General features: G+C 31.4%; 1 protein-coding gene across 4 annotated transcripts in view; it reads left to right on the top strand.

Moving 5' to 3' along the window:
• Nucleotides 1–19486, top strand: part of Syx4 (Syntaxin 4) — a 28874-nt gene extending 9388 nt beyond the window's left edge. For all 4 annotated transcript variants that reach the window (XM_075303197.1, XM_075303195.1, XM_075303194.1 and 1 more), the window contains 6 exons: nt 9341–9428; nt 9578–9820; nt 16790–16863; nt 16961–17098; nt 19060–19170; nt 19266–19486. In XM_075303197.1, the coding sequence (XP_075159312.1) occupies nt 9341–9428; nt 9578–9820; nt 16790–16863; nt 16961–17098; nt 19060–19170; nt 19266–19337 (726 nt within the window). In that variant the 3' untranslated portion in view covers nt 19338–19486. The remainder of the gene's footprint in view (nt 1–9340; nt 9429–9577; nt 9821–16789; nt 16864–16960; nt 17099–19059; nt 19171–19265) is intronic.
• Nucleotides 19487–20339: the final 853 nt, after the last annotated feature.

The following is a 20339-nucleotide window of genomic DNA, read 5'->3' as shown; positions in this document are numbered from 1 at the left end:
TTTTCGTACAAAACAAGTAAATTTTCTATTACCACCAGTATTTTATTTAAAAAAATTATTATTAAATTACACAAAACTATGGGTTATGATATACAATAAAGGAAATATTTTTATTAGAACGTTGGATGCAGTTACTTGTCGGTAGTTAGTAATTGCTTCTTCAAAAGAGTAATATTCTATGTTATTAGGACTAAACTAATTAATTTAAATTTCCATGTTTTCTATCCATATGAAAGATATATGTATGTGGCATAAGATGCTATATTCAATTGAATTGCCCAATTTCATCGATTTTTTTTTTGTTGGGCGGATTTGTCTTATAAGCATCTGAAATTGCAAAGTTATACAAAATATAAGAAAAATATTATCAAATTCTATCGTTCATATTGATTTTTAACTTACGGGTTTCAAGAGTATTTCCTAAATCCAATAAGGATATCAACTTAATTAGCATTAAACAGTAAGAATATTCAAAAAAATTACAATTACAAGACCTGTCTACCTGCAAGTGAAAATAATTATTTTTAATAAATTGAAATTTTGGTTTTATTAAAAACGGACAAAATACCGTTTATAGAAAAACTTACCACATTGAAAAATCCATCGAGTAGGTACATTATTGGAATCATATCCATGGACTAATGGACGTTTTTGAATTTATTCTCGCAATATATTTGAAATAAAAAATATTATAAAATTAGACATAATTTCCACTTGTCAGTATAGCATTTAGTATTTAAGGTGTATATTAAGTTCGAGTTTAGAGGCTAAAATCGCATTTTTCATGATAAGTTTTCTTTAATAATCCATTATAAAAAAATAATCTTTATAAAAAAACTTGGTTTGGGCTATTTTCCATCAAGTTATATTTAAATTTGTATCGAAGACGTATAATTGTATACTTTTCTTAGTGATTTATTTTTAATTTTAGCGGCTAAAATCGAATTTAGTACTCACTTGTAGGAATTGCTGTAACATAAAAAATATATATTAAAAAAAATGGTTGCATCTCCAACCTGTGATCCAGACGTATAACAAATATAGATCATCCTATTACCACTCATGTTGTATATTTTTTATGTAAATCAATTAAAAACCCGCACTAATTTTAAACTATTAACAGAAATATAAAGTTCCTTAATCTGTTGTTTGTTTTTTATCAATAAAAAGCGTTTTTGATTACACTAACATCACATCATTCACTTCTCAGTTTCTAAAATGTTCCGAATAAATGTATTTTCATTAATAAACACCAATACCGCACGTACAATTTTGCAAAATTAAATCCACGTGTGCACTTCATAAATGCATCAACATAACTGAATGCAACAATAAAACTCAAAGACACAAATAGCCATAAAGGATACATACCTGCCGTAAAGAAAAACAACTCCACACACACACACGATCCCTTTCTGATCTTGCTATTGCAAGAAAACAACTCTCACCACAAAAGATACCAACAACACACAAGGAACATTCCATTGTCTCTAGAATCAAAACAACCAACAACAGCATAAATGACGCAATAACAAGCCCAAACAATCAAACGAGATATACACAAAATGTCTCTAAAAACTCCCTCACATGATGCACTCACATTTTCCAGTAGCACGTTTATTGATTAGTTGGAATTCTATCTATAAGTTAAGGTAAAATATATACCAAATCTATGAGGAATCTCTAAAAAATTATATACACCCGTCAAGGATTATATTAACTACTTTTTATTCTACTTTATCTAAAATTTTCAATGTGAGGAAAAACACTCCAACATATAATAAAAAGGGAAATAATCTGTAGGTAGCCATCGTACGAATCGGTAATGTCGTTAAGTTAAATTTTACTACAAAAATTTTTTTCCATACAAAATTATTTCTTAGTAAATTGTCCACATTTCGTAGTAAGATTTTTATATTGCCCATGTATTTTTATAATAGAATCAACGATGCATTAACCACTGTGTTGGAAATTTATTTAAGGAAAAATCCTTCCCATTTCGTAGTTAGTGAACTAAAAAACATTTACTGAATTTTTATAAGTTTTCCTTTAGCTAAGTTAATTTTCGTTGTGGTTACGAAAAATGAACTATATTACAGTCAATTTGTTGAACTATGTGAAAGTTAAAATGGTCCTTAAATTTACAAGACACTTTTTTTTCTGTGTAGTATTAAATGCATATTATTTTTATATAGAGTACCAACCTTCAAATGATTCGTGTCAAAATTTGACGTCTGTAAGTCAATTAGTTTGTGAGATAGAGCGTCTTTTGTGAAGCAACTTTTGTTATTGTGAACAAAATGGAATAAAAGGAATTTCGTGTTTTGATAAAATACTGTTCTCTGAAGGGAAAAATACGGTGGAAACAAAAACTTGGCTTGAAAATGAGTTTCCAGACTCTGTCCCAGGTATGCAAAATTCAAGCGTGGTGAAATGAGCACGGAGGACGGTGAACGCAGTGGACGCTCGAAAGAGGTGGTTACCGACGAAAACATCAAAAAATCCACAAAATGATTTTGAATGACCGTAAAATGAAGTTGATCGAGATAGCAGAGGCCTTAAAGATATCAAAGGAACATGTTGGTCATATAATTCATCAATATTTGGATATACAGAAGCTCTGTGCAAAATGGGTGCCGCCCGAGCTCACATTTGACCAAAAACATTCTGAGCGGTGTTTGCAGCTGTTAACTCGTAATACACCCAAGTTTTTCCGTCGATATGTGACAATGGATGAAACATGGCTCCATCAGTACACTCCTGAGTCCAATCGACAGTCGGCTGAGTGGACAGCGACCGGTGAACCGTCTCCGAAGCGTGGAAAGACTCAAAAGTCCGCTGGCAAAGTAATGGCCTCTGTTTTTTGGGATGCGCATGGAATAATTTTTATCGATTATCTTGAGAAGGGAAAAACCATCAACAGTGACTATTATATGGCGTTATTGGAGCGTTTGAAGTTCGAAATCGCGGCAAAACGGCCCCATATGAAGAAGAAAAAAGTGTTGTTCCACCAAGACAACGCACCGTGCCACAAGTCATTGAGAACGATGGCAAAAATTCATGAATTGGGCTTCGAATTGCTTCCCCACCCACCGTATTCTCCAGATCTGGCCCCCAGCGACTTTTTCTTGTTCTCAGACCTCAAAAGGATGCTCGCAGGGAAAAAATTTGGAGGTGATCACCGAGACTGAGACCTATTTTGAGGCAAAAACGAAGGAGTACTACCAAAATGGTATCAAAAAATTGGAAGGTCGTTATAATCGTTATATCGCTCTTGAAAGGAACTATGTTGAATAATTTTGACAAAAAAATGTGTTTTTCTTTGTTAGACCGGGGACTTATCAGCCAACCTGTTAAAATGTCCCACTTAGTTTGGGGTGATCAAATGCAAGTGTATAATTTTTTAAGCTATGGTTTGTATGCAGATCGACAGGAATAGCATCGCACGTTTGTCGATAACACAGTAAAGCAAAGAAAAACGAACCTCTATTTTCCATACCGGTAAAGTCCTTTATTCAGTACTTCCGAAGATTTCGGTTGCATGTCAGTTTTCCAATAATACAGTTCCGCCAATAACGTCTCTCGTATATTTTATCGAAAAATATACCTATGCATTTCTTATGGGTAAAGGAAATTTCGTTAGAGTTGCATATCGAACCATAGGAGGTAAAATGTACACCCAGAAAAAAGTGAACCCACCAAACAAAAGACCTAATTAAGAGATGTTAACTAAAATATTTTTTTAAAATTGTAGAAAATTCACTAAAAATAATAAATTTCTGTTGTTTAATAAAATTTCATATTTTGTTTATTTAATCAACCAATGCCCTTCTGGATAACATGTTGATAGAATTCAATCAATAGAGCTCTAGTATTCCAAATAAAAACTTAACCTTATAGTTAAAACGAAACAAAAAAAAAAACTTAAAATTAAAATCCTAACGCACAACCCTTTATACATAGCAAACAAGAAATTAAAACGTATTGAGTTTGAAATATTTTGGAAGAAAAAATTAGCATTTAAAAATTGTTAAAATGTCTTTAACGCTATATGAAGTTCTAGACAGCTACAATTTAAATAAAATTTACTCATTTGAGAAACTTATGAACTCAGTTTCAGTAAACTTCATCCATTTTAGGAAAATATGAACTGTTTTCATATTTAGTAAAATTGTGTACTTAATTTGAATAAAACTCATTTCTTCTTTTAGTTCACGTCATTAAAGCATGTTAAACACAATATAATTAAAATAACAAAACATTTTCTCACATTTGGCAAAATTGAACTAAAATAAAGTTAAATCGGCTATAAAAAATGTCGTTGTCTTTTTTCTGGTGGTAAGCAATCGATACAACCGTCCTAAAGGAAATCTCCGTAGCAAAAATCAAAATTTCAAAAACAATTGAGTTCAGCTCGATATTGCTAACTTTTACATAGACTTTAGCTAAAATGTCCAAAACCGACATATGTTAATCGGTTAACCGGATTAACTAAAAAAACCGGGTTTTTAGCATCGGTTAACCGGATTTCTGTTTTTCAATGATATTTTATCAATTTTGTCATATCCGAGAGTCGATCTTTGTGTAGAGACGTATTGAAGAAGTACAAAAACCGGTTAATTACAACACGTTTTCACTAATTAGCACAGAAAAACCTTTTTTTTATACTACTATTTATTTTTTATTTAAAAAAAAAAAAACATATAACGAAAAATTCATTTTATTACTATGATTGTTACTTTTAGTTTTTTTAAACCAAAATAAAACTAATTTGCAATGATTTTTATTTTCGATTTTAACCGGCTTTGGGCGAACTTAAAACCGGTTATATAGACAATCTAACTAAAAGCCGGTTAATCGGATAACGTGACGGTTGACCCTTGCGGGGACAAAGTACATACCAAAAAAGTTGACTTGGTACACAAAGTACATACCAACTTGGTTGACAAAGTACATACCAAAAAAGTTGACTTCAATTAAGAATTTTGATAGTGATTCCGAGCCAAAGCCAAATAAAGGCATGTTGAAGAGACCTCTCTCTCTCTGTAGCTTTGAATCAAATAGGATACAGATTTCATTCATCAAATATTCATTTTCTTTTTGCGATACATTAACAAATGGCAGTTTAAAAATTAGTAGTACACACAGAAAAAAATCCGTAGTTAAACTAATGCCAATTTTTACTTATTAGTATTACTTAGTATTTGTACACTCAAAAAAAGTTTACATGAATCCAAGATTTTGACCTACTCTTAAGAATTTTGGTATTGATTCCGAACCAAAGATGCGGCCTCCTTAAAACAAAGACATTTTTAGCGACCTAAATCCATTAGCGTAGCTAGACAATTTTCCTAGGGGGGGCTATAGCCCTCCTAGCTGAAAATTTATAGACTGAACTTATAGGTTCAATTAATGTTTTATTTCATAAAAATGAATAACAATATAGGCATCAAAATAACTCGACAATTAATTTATAATAAAGCAACTAAAAGTAGTTCCACACTTTTCCCAGCAAAAAATTGGGAGTTGTTCTAATGTCACAACTTTAAAAGCACTTCCAAAAATGTCCTCACAAAGAAGTTAATTATTTTAACTAAACAGGAAGTTTTTTTACTTCATTTTTTCATATTCTAATACGTAATTTTTTGTTTTCTTTTAAAAAAAGGTAAGAATAAATAAAATGGTACAAATTATTCAAATTTTGCCACAAAAAATGCTAAATTCATTATAGAAATTTTTATAGAATTTTTGAAAATATTCGAGGGAAAACGTTTCAAACAAGCGTTAGAATGCATTAAAAATCATAAAAAATATAAAAATTAATTATTTGGGAAAATATAACAAAATTTTTTAATTCACATTCAAAACACTGAATTTGGATCACAACTTAAGAAGTGATGCAAATTCATTGCAACGGCTGTTAAAACGGTGGACATTCGTTCTATGACAATTTCATATTACATTCATCGCTTCTCCGCCAATTCCGGACCCAAAAATAAGATTTTCACTTCTTTTTGGCTATGCTTTTTTGCAGCATTATTAAGATATTAATTTATGAAAGAATAGTATCAATTACTATTTTTTTAATTAAATTGACTAAACCAGACTAAGCTTTAGTTATTCAACTAAATCAAAAGTTCAACCACAGATTTATTTTATAAATATCAGATTTCAAACATTGCCATCGGCAACTGCTACCACAACTAAATTAATTCGATTGTGCATGAAAGTCTTTAGCGGAACTTTGTGCGGTTGTATATACTTGTTTAATTTTTAGAAAAATGTAAAATCGTAAATAGGTTTTCAAATTCTGGGGGGGGCTAAAATTTTTCTGGGGGGGTCTAAGCCCCCTCCCCAGAGGCCTTCCTACGCTTATGCCTAAATCTAGGATCAATAAAAATAAAATTAGGATACAGATCTCATTTATGGTGTTTCCATTCTCTTTTGGCGGTACATTAATAAAACTATTTACATACAAACGAATGCCAGATTAAAACTCCAAATTATAGTGGGTACTTCAAAGTATGTTTACTTAATTACAAATGTTTTCTTAGTTATAAAAAAAACTTTAAACCAAAGATGCTAAATCCTCAAAATAAGGCTATATTTGAAGCGTTTTTATTTTAAATCTAAAGGTTCAATATTTCAGTTAATTTAAGGACGATTTCTTTAAATCAAAAATGTGTTTTTTTACTTTAAGGAAAATTTGCCTTGTTTCAAAGACATACGAATTTAACTAACAGCTTGTTTCTGTATGTCGAACGAGCTCTATCATTCGACTGAAATGGAAACAAACAGCTGAATTTATAACCCAAAAATCAGCTGTTTCTATGCATTTCATTCGATCGATAGTGCTCGTTCGACATACAGAAACAGACTGTAAATTTAATAACAAAAATTAATGCAAAGATTATAAACTTTAATATAATTAAAATTTCATTATATAAAAAAATTCATTATTTTAATATTTTGTAAACTGTGCATCCTAAAATTTAGGTTGGGTCATCTTTAATATCAGTGTAGTTAAATTGTATTATTGTTTTCGAAAATTTCTACAGCCCAATGAAATTTTCCTTTTTTAATTATGTTTCAAACATTTTATGAACTAAAGTTATAAAGTTTAATGACCGTACACATAAGTTCAATATGAACAAAAGCAAAATAAAGATTTTCGTACGATTCCCAACAATAGTAAAAACTACTCTATGCACGGATGAAAAAGACTGTTTTTCATATGTTTGGCTATAAGCATTATATGTTTGGAAAAAAGCCCGTCGGCTCAATTTAATATTATAAAAATATTGTATACATACCTATGCATAAATAAAATTTTCTACACATGAGATTATATGAATATTTTTTTTTTAAGTTGAACCCCCCCGAATTAAAATCCTGGCTACGGCCTTGAATGCAGCAACCATGTCCAAACATGGTTTTTCTGTGCATGTATATAAAAATAATATGCATGTAATACTACACGGATGAAAAAAAATGTTTTTCATATGTTTGGGTATAAACATTATATGTTTGGAACACAAATTTTTAAACACAATATTTTTGAGTGCAAGCATATAATGTTCATAAACTAGCATAACATGTTTGGGACATATATGATAATATGTTAGAACATATTATGTTTGGGACATAAAATGTTTGTAAATATAATATACTTGGATGCAAACATATATTAATTTAGAAATAGCCTATAAACATATATGTGTTTGGTAGCTTGGAGCGCTATTTAACAGGGAGCGATATTGAATTAAGTTGGTGGTTGTTGCTTGTTATTACAAAATTAACATTTTATTTTTCCTTGGGCCATTGATCAGCTACTTCTTTGATCCTTACAAACTGTGTGGTCCGCTGTTCGAATCCCCGTCCGGCAAAAGGTAAAATTAAAATAAAAAAAATCATACAATTGAATAATTTCTTCTACAATGTTTGTATTACAGAAAAAGGTGCTAAGAACTAAAAAATCTCGTGGAAGTGAGAAAGATGTGGGGGAATATACAATTGGGCAGAAATAAAATTTTGAGCATTCAGGTCGAAAACCTATGATGTTAGCACCTATATTACCTGTTTACTTTCATAATTCATTATGATTGTAAATATATAAATAAATAAATAAAATTTTGAGAACAATATTGTTTGGGAGAATTTTTTTTAAGCATATAATATTTTTGGGTGCAAAATGCTTCCAACCATATTATATGGTCACATAATAACATATTGTTTTTTGGAAGACAACATTATTGAATTTGGATGCAAAAATACAAAATGTTTGGAACTTAGACTACCCAAACATATATTGTTTAGACCAATATGCTTTCAAACATATTATACATTGGAAGAGATCAAACATATAAATGTTTGGGCAATACCCAAAAATGTATATGCTTGAAGCAAAATATGTTTGGGAGTATATGTTACAGAAGCGATTTTTTGTGAGCGTGTGGTTGAAATGGTCATGATGAAGCGTTTTTATCTTAAATTTAAAGATTCAATGTATAATTTGATTTAAGGGAGATTTCTTGAAATTAAAAATGTTTTTCTTCAAGGAAATTTTGCCTTATTTTAAAGACGCAAATATCCAAAATTTCTGTTAATGAGAAAATTGGAGTAAAAATTATAAACTTTCTTTTAATTAAAATGCCATTATGTTAAAGAAAATTGTTCTTAATATTGTGTAAATTGTTAATGTTTTTATTAATTTGTTTATATATCACAAATAAATAAATATTTGGCATTAAGAAGACAATTTTGGAAGAGAATTTTTTTTTGTGTGCAGAGGCCGGTATTTTCTTGGTCAATACTCATGAAACAGTTTCCTTTAGCTTCTCCATACTAGGATATTTGCTTTACAGTCCTTACACTCATAGAAAAAATCTCAACTAGTAATAGAAAGTTTGTTTCCGTAGATGAATTACTGATATTTTAATTGTTTTTATTTTGCTGTAAGATTCAATCATCCACCTATATTCGGAATTGCAAAATTTTCGTTTGGTGTTATTTGCCAAAATTTCAATTCTATAAAGTAAAAATCTGGGAATAAATGTTCAAATTCAACATCATTTGAAGTCCGAATATCGGAACATGGAGGAATAAAATTTAGATCATAACACTCTGATAGAAAAAAGTGTATAACAAATGTCAAGTATGTACATTAAAATCTATTTCACGAATGTTGACACAACTAATAAATAAAATTTTATAATTTCCGTATACGATTTGACGATAGTCACTTAGAATAGATAAATGTACGCTCTTATTTTTTTTTTTACTGAAATGTGTTAATTAAATTCCACCTTCTTTATGATTTGTGTTTTTTTTTTACTTCCAGTATTCAGAAATACGCACACATTTGGCTCAATTAGCAACAAATTTGGATTCTATGACACGTATGGTACAACCCACAGGCATTCGAAATGGTATTTTTCTCAACTACCCTTAACCTATTTCATGCAAATACAATTAATAAATTGGGATAATTTCCAATAATGGAGTATCAATAATATTTAATAGTTCCATGGATAATGATAAGAAATCATGATTTTTATCAATTGATTTTATTTCGCAGAAAATGAAATGGAGGAGATGCGTAGACAGAATATTCGTTTGGGTAATATTTTAATGACGAAATTTCAAGAATTCCGAGCCAATTTGCCACCAGAAAATGACTACAGTTTAGAGTCACGCATGAAAAGAACCCTTTTCTATGGATTGCATCAGAATTACATCGATATATGGCGAAAGAACGAACAATTTTTACACAACTATGAAACAAAATTAAAGCATCATTTACAAATGCAATCCAAAATAAGTAAGTATGATTAATAATGGATAAGTTTAATCTAAAAATCTTTCATGCCCTCATAAGAAACTAAGTAAGCCCGTATGGTAATAAAATTTTACTGGAATATCGACGTCTCGAATTTCAAGGAGGTTCTTGATACTGACGGCCTGTATTGAAAAAATGAATATGCTCAAAAAAATTACCAGGATCATTTAATCCAAAGATATAGGGCGCGGAGACAGGAAGTCTCCGTGCAGCCACGCACAGCTGCAAGAGCAATAAGGCTAGCTGCAACAGGAAAACGAACGACTGAAAAAAGTCGTTCACGGCTGCAACAGGAAAACGAGCGACTTAAAAAAAAGAAAAAAGGTTGTCCCCACACGGTTGAAAAAGACTGTTTTTCATATGTTTGGCTATAAACATTATATGTTTGGAACACAAATTTTTAAACACAATATTTTTGAGTGCAAGCATATAATGTTCATAAACTAGCATAATATGTTTGGGAAATATATGTTAATATGTTAGAACATATTATGTTTGGGACATAAAATGTTTGTAAATATAATATGCTTGGATGCAAACATATATTAATTTAGAAATAGCCTATAAACATATACGTGTTTAGTAGCTTGGAGCGCTATTTAACAGGGAGCGATATTGAATTAAGTTGGTGGTTGTTGCTTGTTATTACAAAATTAACATTTTATTTTTCCTTGGGCAATTGATCAGCTACTTCTTTGATCCTTACAAACTGTGTGGTCCGCTGTTCGAATCCCCGTCCGGCAAAAGGTAAAATTAAAATAAAAAAATCATAAAATTGAATAATTTCTTCTACAATGTTTGTATTACAGAAAAAGGTGCTAAGAACTACAAAATCTCGTGGAAGTGAGAAAGATGTGGGGGAATATACAATTAGGCAGAAACAAAATTTTGTGCATTCAGGTCGAAAACCTATGTTGTTAGCACCTATATTACCTGTTTATTTTCATAATTCATTATGATTGTAAATATATAAATAAATAAATAAAATTTTGAGCACAATATTGTTTGGGAGAATTTTTTTTAAGCATATAATATTTTTGGGTGCAAAATGCTTCCAAACATATTATATGTTCACATAATAACATATTGTTTTTTGGAAGACAACATTATTGAATTTGGATGCAAAAATACAAAATGTTTGGAACTTAGACTACCCAAACATATATTGTTTAGACCAATATGCTTTCAAACATATTATATATTGGAAGAGATCAAACATATAAATGTTTGGGCAATACCCAAAAATGTATATGCTTGAAGCAAAATATGTTTGCGAGTATATGTTACAGAAGCGATTTTTTGTGAGGGTGCAAGTGATCTGAACACAGCACCCAAATACCTCACAACATGTATCACTCTGACGCCAACAATGGCCAAATGTCCGCAATCCACGGTATCATAACTGATAGCCCTAATTTTCTTGCTCACGATAATTGTTCTCCATAATCCCAGCTACGACGGTTATCAGTACATTCATTTTCCAGTACCACACTAATATGTGATCGCACTTCAAAAAGATTACCCAGATCCAAAGATTTTGTCTATAATCTAATGACTCTGGTTCCGAGCCTACGGGAAATTAATGCAAATTGCCACTGACGGACCTATCATTGGAATGGTACCGCTGCTCCTGTTTGTATTATAACAGGTTGGCTGATAAGACCCCGGTCTAACAAAGAAAAACACATTTTTTTTGTAAAAATTCGTTTTTGTTATTCATCATAGTTTCCTTCAAGAGCGATACAACGATTATATCGACCTTCCAATTTTTTGATACCATTTTGGTAGAACTCCTTCGGTTTTGCCTCAAAATAGGCCTCAGTTTCGGCGATCACCTCTTCATTGCAGCCAATTTTTTCCCTGCGAGCATCCTTTTGAGGTCTGAGAACAAGAAAAAGTCGCTAGGGGCCAGATCTGAAGAATACGGTGGGTGGGGAAGCAATTCGAAGCCCAATTCATGAATTTTTGTTCTCAATGACTTGTGGCGCGGTGCGTTGTCTTGGTGGAACAACACTTTTTTCTTCTTCATATGGGACCGTTTTGCCGCGATTTCGACCTTCAAACGCTCCAATAACGCCATATAATAGTCACTGTTGATGGCTTTTCCTTCTCAAGATAATCGATAAAAATTATTCCATGCGCATCCCAAAAAACAGAGGCCATTACTTTGCCAGCCGACTTTTGAGTCTTTCCACGCTTCGGAGACGGTTCACCGGTCGCTGTCCAGTCAGCCGACTGTCGATTGGACTCAGGAGTGTAGTGATGGTGCCATGTTTCATCCATTGTCACATATCGACGGAAAAACTCGGGTGTATTACGAGTTAACAGCTGCAAACACCGCTCAGAATCATCAACACGTTGTTGTTTTTGGTCAAATGTGAGCTCGCGCGGCACTCATTTTGCACAGAGCTTCCGCATATCCAAATATTGATGAATGATATGACCAACACGTTCCTTTGATATCTTTAAGACCTCTGCTATCTCGAACAACTTAATTTTACGGTCATTCAAAATCATTTTGTGGATTTTTTTGATGTTTTCGTCGGAAACCTCTTTCGGGCGTCCACTGCGTTTACCGTCCTCCGTGCTCATTTCACCATGCTTGAATTTTGCATACCAATCAATTATTGTTGATTTCCCTGGGGCAGAGTCCGGAAACTGATTATCAAGGCAAGTTGTTGCTTCCACCGTATTTTTTCCTTTCAGAAAACAGTATTTTATCAAAACACGAAATTCATTTTTTCAATTTTTTTCACAATAACAAAAGTTGCTTCACAAAAGACGCTCTATCTCACAAACTAATTGACTTACAGACGTAAAATTTTGACATGAATCATTTGAAGGTTGGTACTATATAAAAATAATATGCATTTAATACTAGCGGCGCCATCTATGTGTCAGACCGGGGACTTATCAGCCAACCTGTTACACACTCTGAAATTATCAGAATAATGTATTGTTCACCACACTTCAAAATTTTCTTTCTAGGGCGATTCGGATTCTCAAAATGTCCTAAGGATTCGTCCCAGACTGGTTTATGACAACCTGTCCACACTCATAGAAAGAATCATGAACAGAGAATGGCAGCTGATACTAAAATTTTGCCTCTGGCGGCGCCGGCTTGACGGCTTAGCCGATAAAAAATTGTATATTCGGCGGCGGACAGTTATCCATTATAAAATCAAATTGAGATTATCTGAATGGTTATGAGATTAGTTGTACAATCAATCTTACAATCAAATTTACATATTATTCAAATATTTTGAGCAAGATTCTTGCGAAATTATTATAGAAACCTAATATTGAATAATTGTGGATCGAAAGTTCAAAATTTTGGCCGAAAATACAACAATTATTAATACATTTTTCTATTTTTAATAAATATTTTTGATTAATTTGTGCCTAAAATTGAGTCGAGATGAGTCGACATATTCGGCGGAAGCGTCGACTGTCAAAAAAAGAGTCGGCTAGAATCAGCGGCGCGAGTCGTCGGCTTCATTTTCTCTGATCATGAACGACGTGTTCATTTCAAATCGATGCTGACAACGATGAAATGACACCAAACAACAACCAGCGTTCATGATCTGAAAACGTAACAAAATGAAAACAAAAAGATTTCATTAACACCCGCCTTAGCACATTGCACCACCGGCGCAGTTACCATAACAACGTGAAACGATTATTTTAAGACTATTCATGGCCAAAGAAAAACGAATGCCATTCATGAAATTGTGAACGTCTGAGGACGAAATCGTCAACATAGCGTTTTGATTTTTTGTGAACGTTTCCATTTCATTTTGTCACCGTTTGTTCACGATTGCGGAACGTAAATTTTTCTATTACTGTATGGGATGGTTCAATAAATTGTCCCACAACGTATCCTTTGGAATGAATACAAGTCATGTGCCATAAATTTATCCCGTCGATGGCAAATCAATGTTAAAATGACCAGTCTCTTCCTTACGTTTTGAACTGGGAGTGGTTCTTACACTTCATTGGACTAATCGTCGGTCCTGGGGTTGATTCATTTCCCGTAGGGGAAATACACTAACACTGGTGTTACACTACCCAGCAAAAAACTGGAGCACTATATCAGTAGGACTGTAAAGGAGAGAGACAGTACCAACTGCTTACAAAACAACCGAATCAGCGCTGATTTTTGTGGGCGATGTTCCGATTTAGAGCAACTTCTATATAGCGCTGATATTATTGGTTATTTTAATAGAAATATTGCTCAGCAGTGACATATAATCTTGCATGAATTGGTTGCAATAACGTAAACGAATGATCATAAACTAGTTTGATTACTCGTTTACGTTATTGCCACCGATTCATGGAGTGTAGATTCATTGTCTACTTTATTGTGTACCAAAAAGCGCAACTAAATTCTTACTGCTGAAGTATTTTTTGCTGGGTACTTTTTCCCTCAAATGATAGTGTCATTCCCGGGGCTGTGGAGTCGAGCCAATTTTGCTCGGCTCCAACTGCAGCATTTTTCATCAGCCTCGACTCCGGGTAATATAACTAAATCTCATTTTAATACCACTAATTTGTAGTTCTATTGAGGGGTACCGTAAATGCAAGCTATATAAAGGTTTATATTCCCAAATGCATGAATTTGAACCTGAACCGATTTAACAAAATTGTATACACTTGAACAAAATCTATGTATGTATACATACAATTTAAATCCAACGTTATGGGACGAAACACAATTTTAGTAAAAAACAAATAAAAAACGCCTGAAGTTGGACGGCCGCCTATAATATACTCTGCACAACTTAGTATTTAGATCTACATTTCGATAAAATCTCAAATACTTCAAATTTTGAGAAAATTTGATATAGAAATAAAATTTTGAGAAAATTTTCTGTAGAAATAAAATTTTGAACAAAATATCTATAGCAATAAAATTTTGACAAAATTTTCCATAGACATAAAATTTTAACAAAATTTTCTATAGAAATAAAATTTTTCAAAATTTTCTATAGAAATAAAATTTGCAATATTCTATATAGAAATAAAATTTTGCAAAATTTTCTATAGAAATAAAAGTTTGCAAAATAAAATTTTGAGAAAATTATTAATAGAAATAAAAGTTTGCAAAATTTTCCATAGAAATAAAATTTTAACAAATTTTTTTATAGAAATAAGACTTTGACAAAATTTTCTATAGAAATCAAACTTTGCAAACTTTTCTATAGAAATAAAATTTTGCAAAATTTTCTATAGAAATAAAATTTTGCAATATTCTATATAGAAACAGAATTTTGCAAAAATTTCTATAAAAATAAAAGTTTGCAAAATTTTCTATAGAAATAAAAGTTTGCAAAATTTTCTATAGAAATAAAATGTTGACAAAATTTTTACAAAATTTTCTATAGAAGTAAAATTTTGACAAAATTTGAAAAAACTTTCTATAGAAATAAAATTTTGACAAAATTGTCCACAGAAATAAAATTTTGAAAAAACTTTCTATAGAAATAAAATTTTGACAAAATTTTCTATAGAAAAAAAATTGACAAAATTTTCTATAGAAATAAAATTTTGATAAAATTTTCTTTGGAAATCAAATTTTGAAAAAGTTTTCTATAGAAATAAAATCTTGACAAAATTTTCTATAGAAATACATTTTTGAAAAAAATTTCTTTCAATATTCGACATATGTATATAGGTATATGATCTTAAAATAAAATTAAAAAAACCGATTGAAATATTTCAAATAAATTGTTATGGTAGTGGGATCGATTCAGCCCATCCACTAGTGTAACATTCTAGGAAGCATGAAATGATATCCGTAATTGAAAGTTGCTTTTCATTTACAGTCATGGTTAGGTTAGGTTAGGTGGCAGCCCGATATATCAGGCTCACTTAAACTATTCAGTCCATTGTGATACCACATTGGTGAACTTCTCTCTTATCACTGAGTGCTGCCCGATTCCATGTTAAGCTCAATGACAAGGGACCTCCTTTTTATAGCCGGCGTTCCACGTTGCAGTGAAACCACTCAGAGAAGCTTTGAAACCCTCAGAAATGTCACCAGCATTACTGAGGTGGGATAATCCACCGCTGAAAAACTTTTTGGTGTTCGGTCAAAGCAGGAATCGAACACACGACCTTGTGTATGCAAGGCGGGCATGCTAACCATTGCACCACGGTGGCTCCCATTTACAGTCATACCGTAAATTGATCTAATGAATAACGCAATGGAAACTAATTTGCGTAAAAACTTGTTTAGTTATAAAAATGTTAAAAAATTTAGTTTATCCGGAGTCGGAGTCGAGCCAAATTTTTACGACTCCGACTCCAGCAAAATCGTCAGACTCCGACTTCACAGCCCTGGTCATTCCAAAGTTATTGTTAATTCATAATATTGTGAGGAATACAGGATCAAAAATATATGACAGTCTCCTTCATATTTGTCAATCAATTTCGAGAATGTTGCATTTTCTTCCCAATCGAAATCGCCATAAGAATTCATTTAAGACTCAATTCGCTTTTATATTTAGGTTTGGCGAACTCGCTACTAAAATAATCTTAATTTATTAGCAGTTTAAATTATTCAAACTAATTAAGGACGATTAAAAACATGTGTTTTGTGTAAAGAGACCCATTTTCAAGTTGAATCGTTTAATTTTATGGATAAATGACTTCAATTAAAAAATTATCGCTTTTTGGCAACATGAAACATCGTTAATTAGAGAAATTCTTCTCTATGCTAGGAAAAAATCACATACATAAAAAAATCTATGTGGTCCGGACAAAATTTTTTCGGTGTGGACAATAAACGTTTGGATTAAATTATGATTGCACAAAATCAGTAGGGCTTAATTTAGGTTATCGTATATTCGGCTACGCCCGACTTTAAGACTATCGTATTTGTTTTTTATTATTGAGTTATTTTTAATTATTTCAATTTTATTATAATTTCAAACTATCTCTCCCTCACAGTTAATTGTAATGCCACCGAAGAAGAAATCGAAGAACTGATCACCAATAAAACGACAAATCTATTTGTGGGAAATGTAAGACCATCAAAATTTATTACCATTTGTAATCTGAAATATGTTTGTAAAGTAATAAATTAGTATTTTCTTTTTGTCCTATTTGTCGCATTTATAGATATTGGAGGAAACGGAGAAGGAACGTAAAACACTTAGAGATCTTATAGATCGATTTAGCGAATTGAAGAAATTAGAAAAATCCATAGAAGAAGTACATGCTCTATTCCTGCGGATACAATATTTAGTACTGGAACAGGTAATGTCGAAGAAAAAATTTCTAAATAAAAATAATCCCATTTTTATTAGGGGTAGTCATATTCTTTTATCTATAGAAGTTCGATTGGATTCCGCTAGATTGCGTTAAAAAGTACTAACAAAAAGATTTCCAACAGTTTTGTGATTGATTGTACGGGTTTGTTTATCCTGAAAAGGAATATGAAAACCTCCAACCTATTCCAAGAGCATAATGTATCTTTTTACCGGGGAACATGTAACGTGATAGTCGCAACCCTATTATTTTCTCGAAAATTATGTATCATATTTCGACAAACATTTCTATGTTTTGGCAAGAAAACAATTTTATTACTACAAAACAGTTTCCCAAAAAATATAACATAATGCTATTGGGAGCCACAGTAGTGCAATGGTTAGCATGTCGTGAGTTCAAATCCAGTTTCCACCAAACAATTTTTCAGCGGTGGATTATACCACACAGAAAAAAATTGGAAAATTTTTTCACTTTAAGGCTTAATGGAGTTTTAAAAATATTCAATTAAAAATTTAATTGATGCAACAAATTTTTTAATTGAAACAAAATTATGTGCGTGAAGATAAATTGTAAATTTAACTAGCCGAGACACAAATCAGCTAGTTTTTGCCTACGCACCTAATGGGTTAATTACAATTTGGGGAGATACATTTTTTTTTAAATTCAGCATTTTCCACAATATCTGCGCAATATATTTTGATATTAAACGAAAGATCTTGAAAAGTACTATAAATGCAAATGGTTTTCATTGTCGAAAGTATTCCAAAAATATCGATTTTAGTCAAAAATAAAATTAGTTTGCACATAAGAAATGCATTGCCATTTATGCTAACGAAATTAGAATAGAGTTCAATTTCGTTAGCTGGTACGCACCTCTAACATTGGGCAGCAGTCAGTGATAAGACAGAAATTCACACTGCGTTAAAATTTCTTTAAAAAAAAGTACGAAACATTTTCATTTAAGTTGTAATATTTCCGTTCGCGACATAAAATTGTCTTTAATAATGTGCTTGAGTGTATTCACTTATTCAGTTTTTCTCATTTGGGTGACAGCATGCTATAAATAATTTTTCATAAAACGTACGAAAGTTTTTCACAAAAAGTACGGAACTGTTTGATAAAAAGTACGAAAGTTTTTCATAAAAAGAACGAAATTGTATCATAACAAGTAGGAAACTGTTTCATAAGAAGTACTAAAATTTTTCATAAAACATAAAAAAGTTTTACATACAAATATGATGAACAAATTTCGTTTAAAAAAACGTAACATTTCGTTCTTTGAATGAAAAGTTTCTTTGGTTGTAAAACAATGACAAATTTCTTACTTTCAACGAAATTGTTCGTTCTTTTCAGGAAGAAAATTCTTCCGGTGTACAGGCCTTCAACCTTGAAATGAGGGTATGCCTACATTTTCCGCTTGTAACGCATCGAAATATTGATCCTAGACTCTATAAAATGAAATAAATATAAATAATAATAAAATAAAAAATGAAATTCTATGTCGAACTAGCTAAGTCCATCCGTCCGTCCGTCTGGTGAAATCACCTGAAACTTGGTATATACCGGTATATGCTCTCTAACAAGCTTACGCAATTGCAGTCTGTAGGAGAATTTTATACGCAATCCATGACGACGGGTATATACGAATCGGCTTGGCTTGGTTCAACATTAATAATCTCCTCAACGAGGTACAGATACAACAACTCCTTCCCTATTTATTTTAAATAAGTTCAGATTTAGACATGGACCCCGTACACACAAAAAAAATTTTGACTCAATACAAAATTAATTGATCCAATTAAAAAATGAATTGATACTATTAATTTTTGTGATTGATTTTTGTTTCAAAATTGGAAATTGGAAAATTTATTTTAAATTTACCTACTTTTAAGATGGAGTAGAAGTTAAGTTTGAAAAATTATTGAAAAATCTCTATATCATCTTTTCAGAGTGATGTAATACAACGAGTTGAATTTCATGCTCAACAGGCAACTTTATATGCAGAAAAAGGTGCTGAAGAATTGGATAAGGCTGATAAATTACATAAGAAGGCTACAAAGGTTAAACGACTGAATGTCCCTAAATTATTTGTGAAATTATGCCATCGTTAAACTTAATTCTGTTTTTATTTTGTTTTTTATTTTTATTTTTTTAGAAAAAAATTATTCTCATTCTAATAGGAATTGCTGTATTACTGGTGCTTATATTAATTGGCATATATCTGTGACGCAGGGACTTGTGGCCAAGGCAACAGCTTTCAATTGTTTTCCTGGAAACAGGTCAAATGTGCAATGTGTTAAGATTTGTAATTTATTTAAGAAACATGAAAAAAGTATTAAAATCCAAAGAATACAAAACAAATGTTATTCAAACCAATACTTGTGTGACATGTTCTTTTAATTATTGTAAAATTCTCATATCAAACCTACAACCTAATATTTCATAGGTTAGATTAAATTGGGGTTTTGTTGTCCATGCAGACTTCGGCCCGCCTTCAGTGCAACCGATCACCGATTTAGTTACTGTTATTATATGTTATTGTCCGGAATACTTTTAAATTGTTAATAAACAAATTATAAATTGGAAATTATTTTTGTTAAATTACGTCACCAAATCAAACGTTGACCTGTACCAATAACTTCTGTTCTTGAACTAATAACTTGCCGAATTTTATGAAGATTAACGACAGATTAAAAATAACATTTTTTATTAAAGTTTTTTTCTATGTTTAAAAAGGGGTTTCACAAAATTTAGAAGGAGGAGACGAACTTAATATTTCAGATTGTATCAAGTAGGTATTTGAAGTACAATTGTACTTTTGGGAAGTGGGATGTACCAAATTTAGTACAATTGTACCAACTTTTACAACCCTAGTTTCACAACAACCACCAATTCTCTGATTTGATTCTCTCGCTGTGTTATGTTGTCGTCAATTCTCTCGGTTTCCATCCTCATTTCTTTATCCCTAAATATTCACTTCATAAATAAGATATCGTAACATATATTGTTTACTCGAAATTTCTAAATTAATATAATATTATATTAAATTAATATAAATATATAGTTATTAACCCTGGAAAGTCATCCTTATTTTTTGTGCACTAACGTCATCCTTCGTCATTTTGACTACGGCTTATTTCAAGACGCTATAATTTACATCGTAAGCAAAAATGAGAACCAAAATTGGCTTTATTTTCTTATTCAATTTGTTTTTAATTAGTATAAAATA

Source organism: Haematobia irritans, chromosome 3, assembly GCF_050003625.1.
Source record: "Haematobia irritans isolate KBUSLIRL chromosome 3, ASM5000362v1, whole genome shotgun sequence".
Lineage (NCBI taxonomy): Eukaryota > Metazoa > Arthropoda > Insecta > Diptera > Muscidae > Haematobia > Haematobia irritans.
The sequence above is the reverse complement of the archived record's forward strand: the minus strand, read 5'-3'. Positions and strand labels throughout refer to the sequence as shown.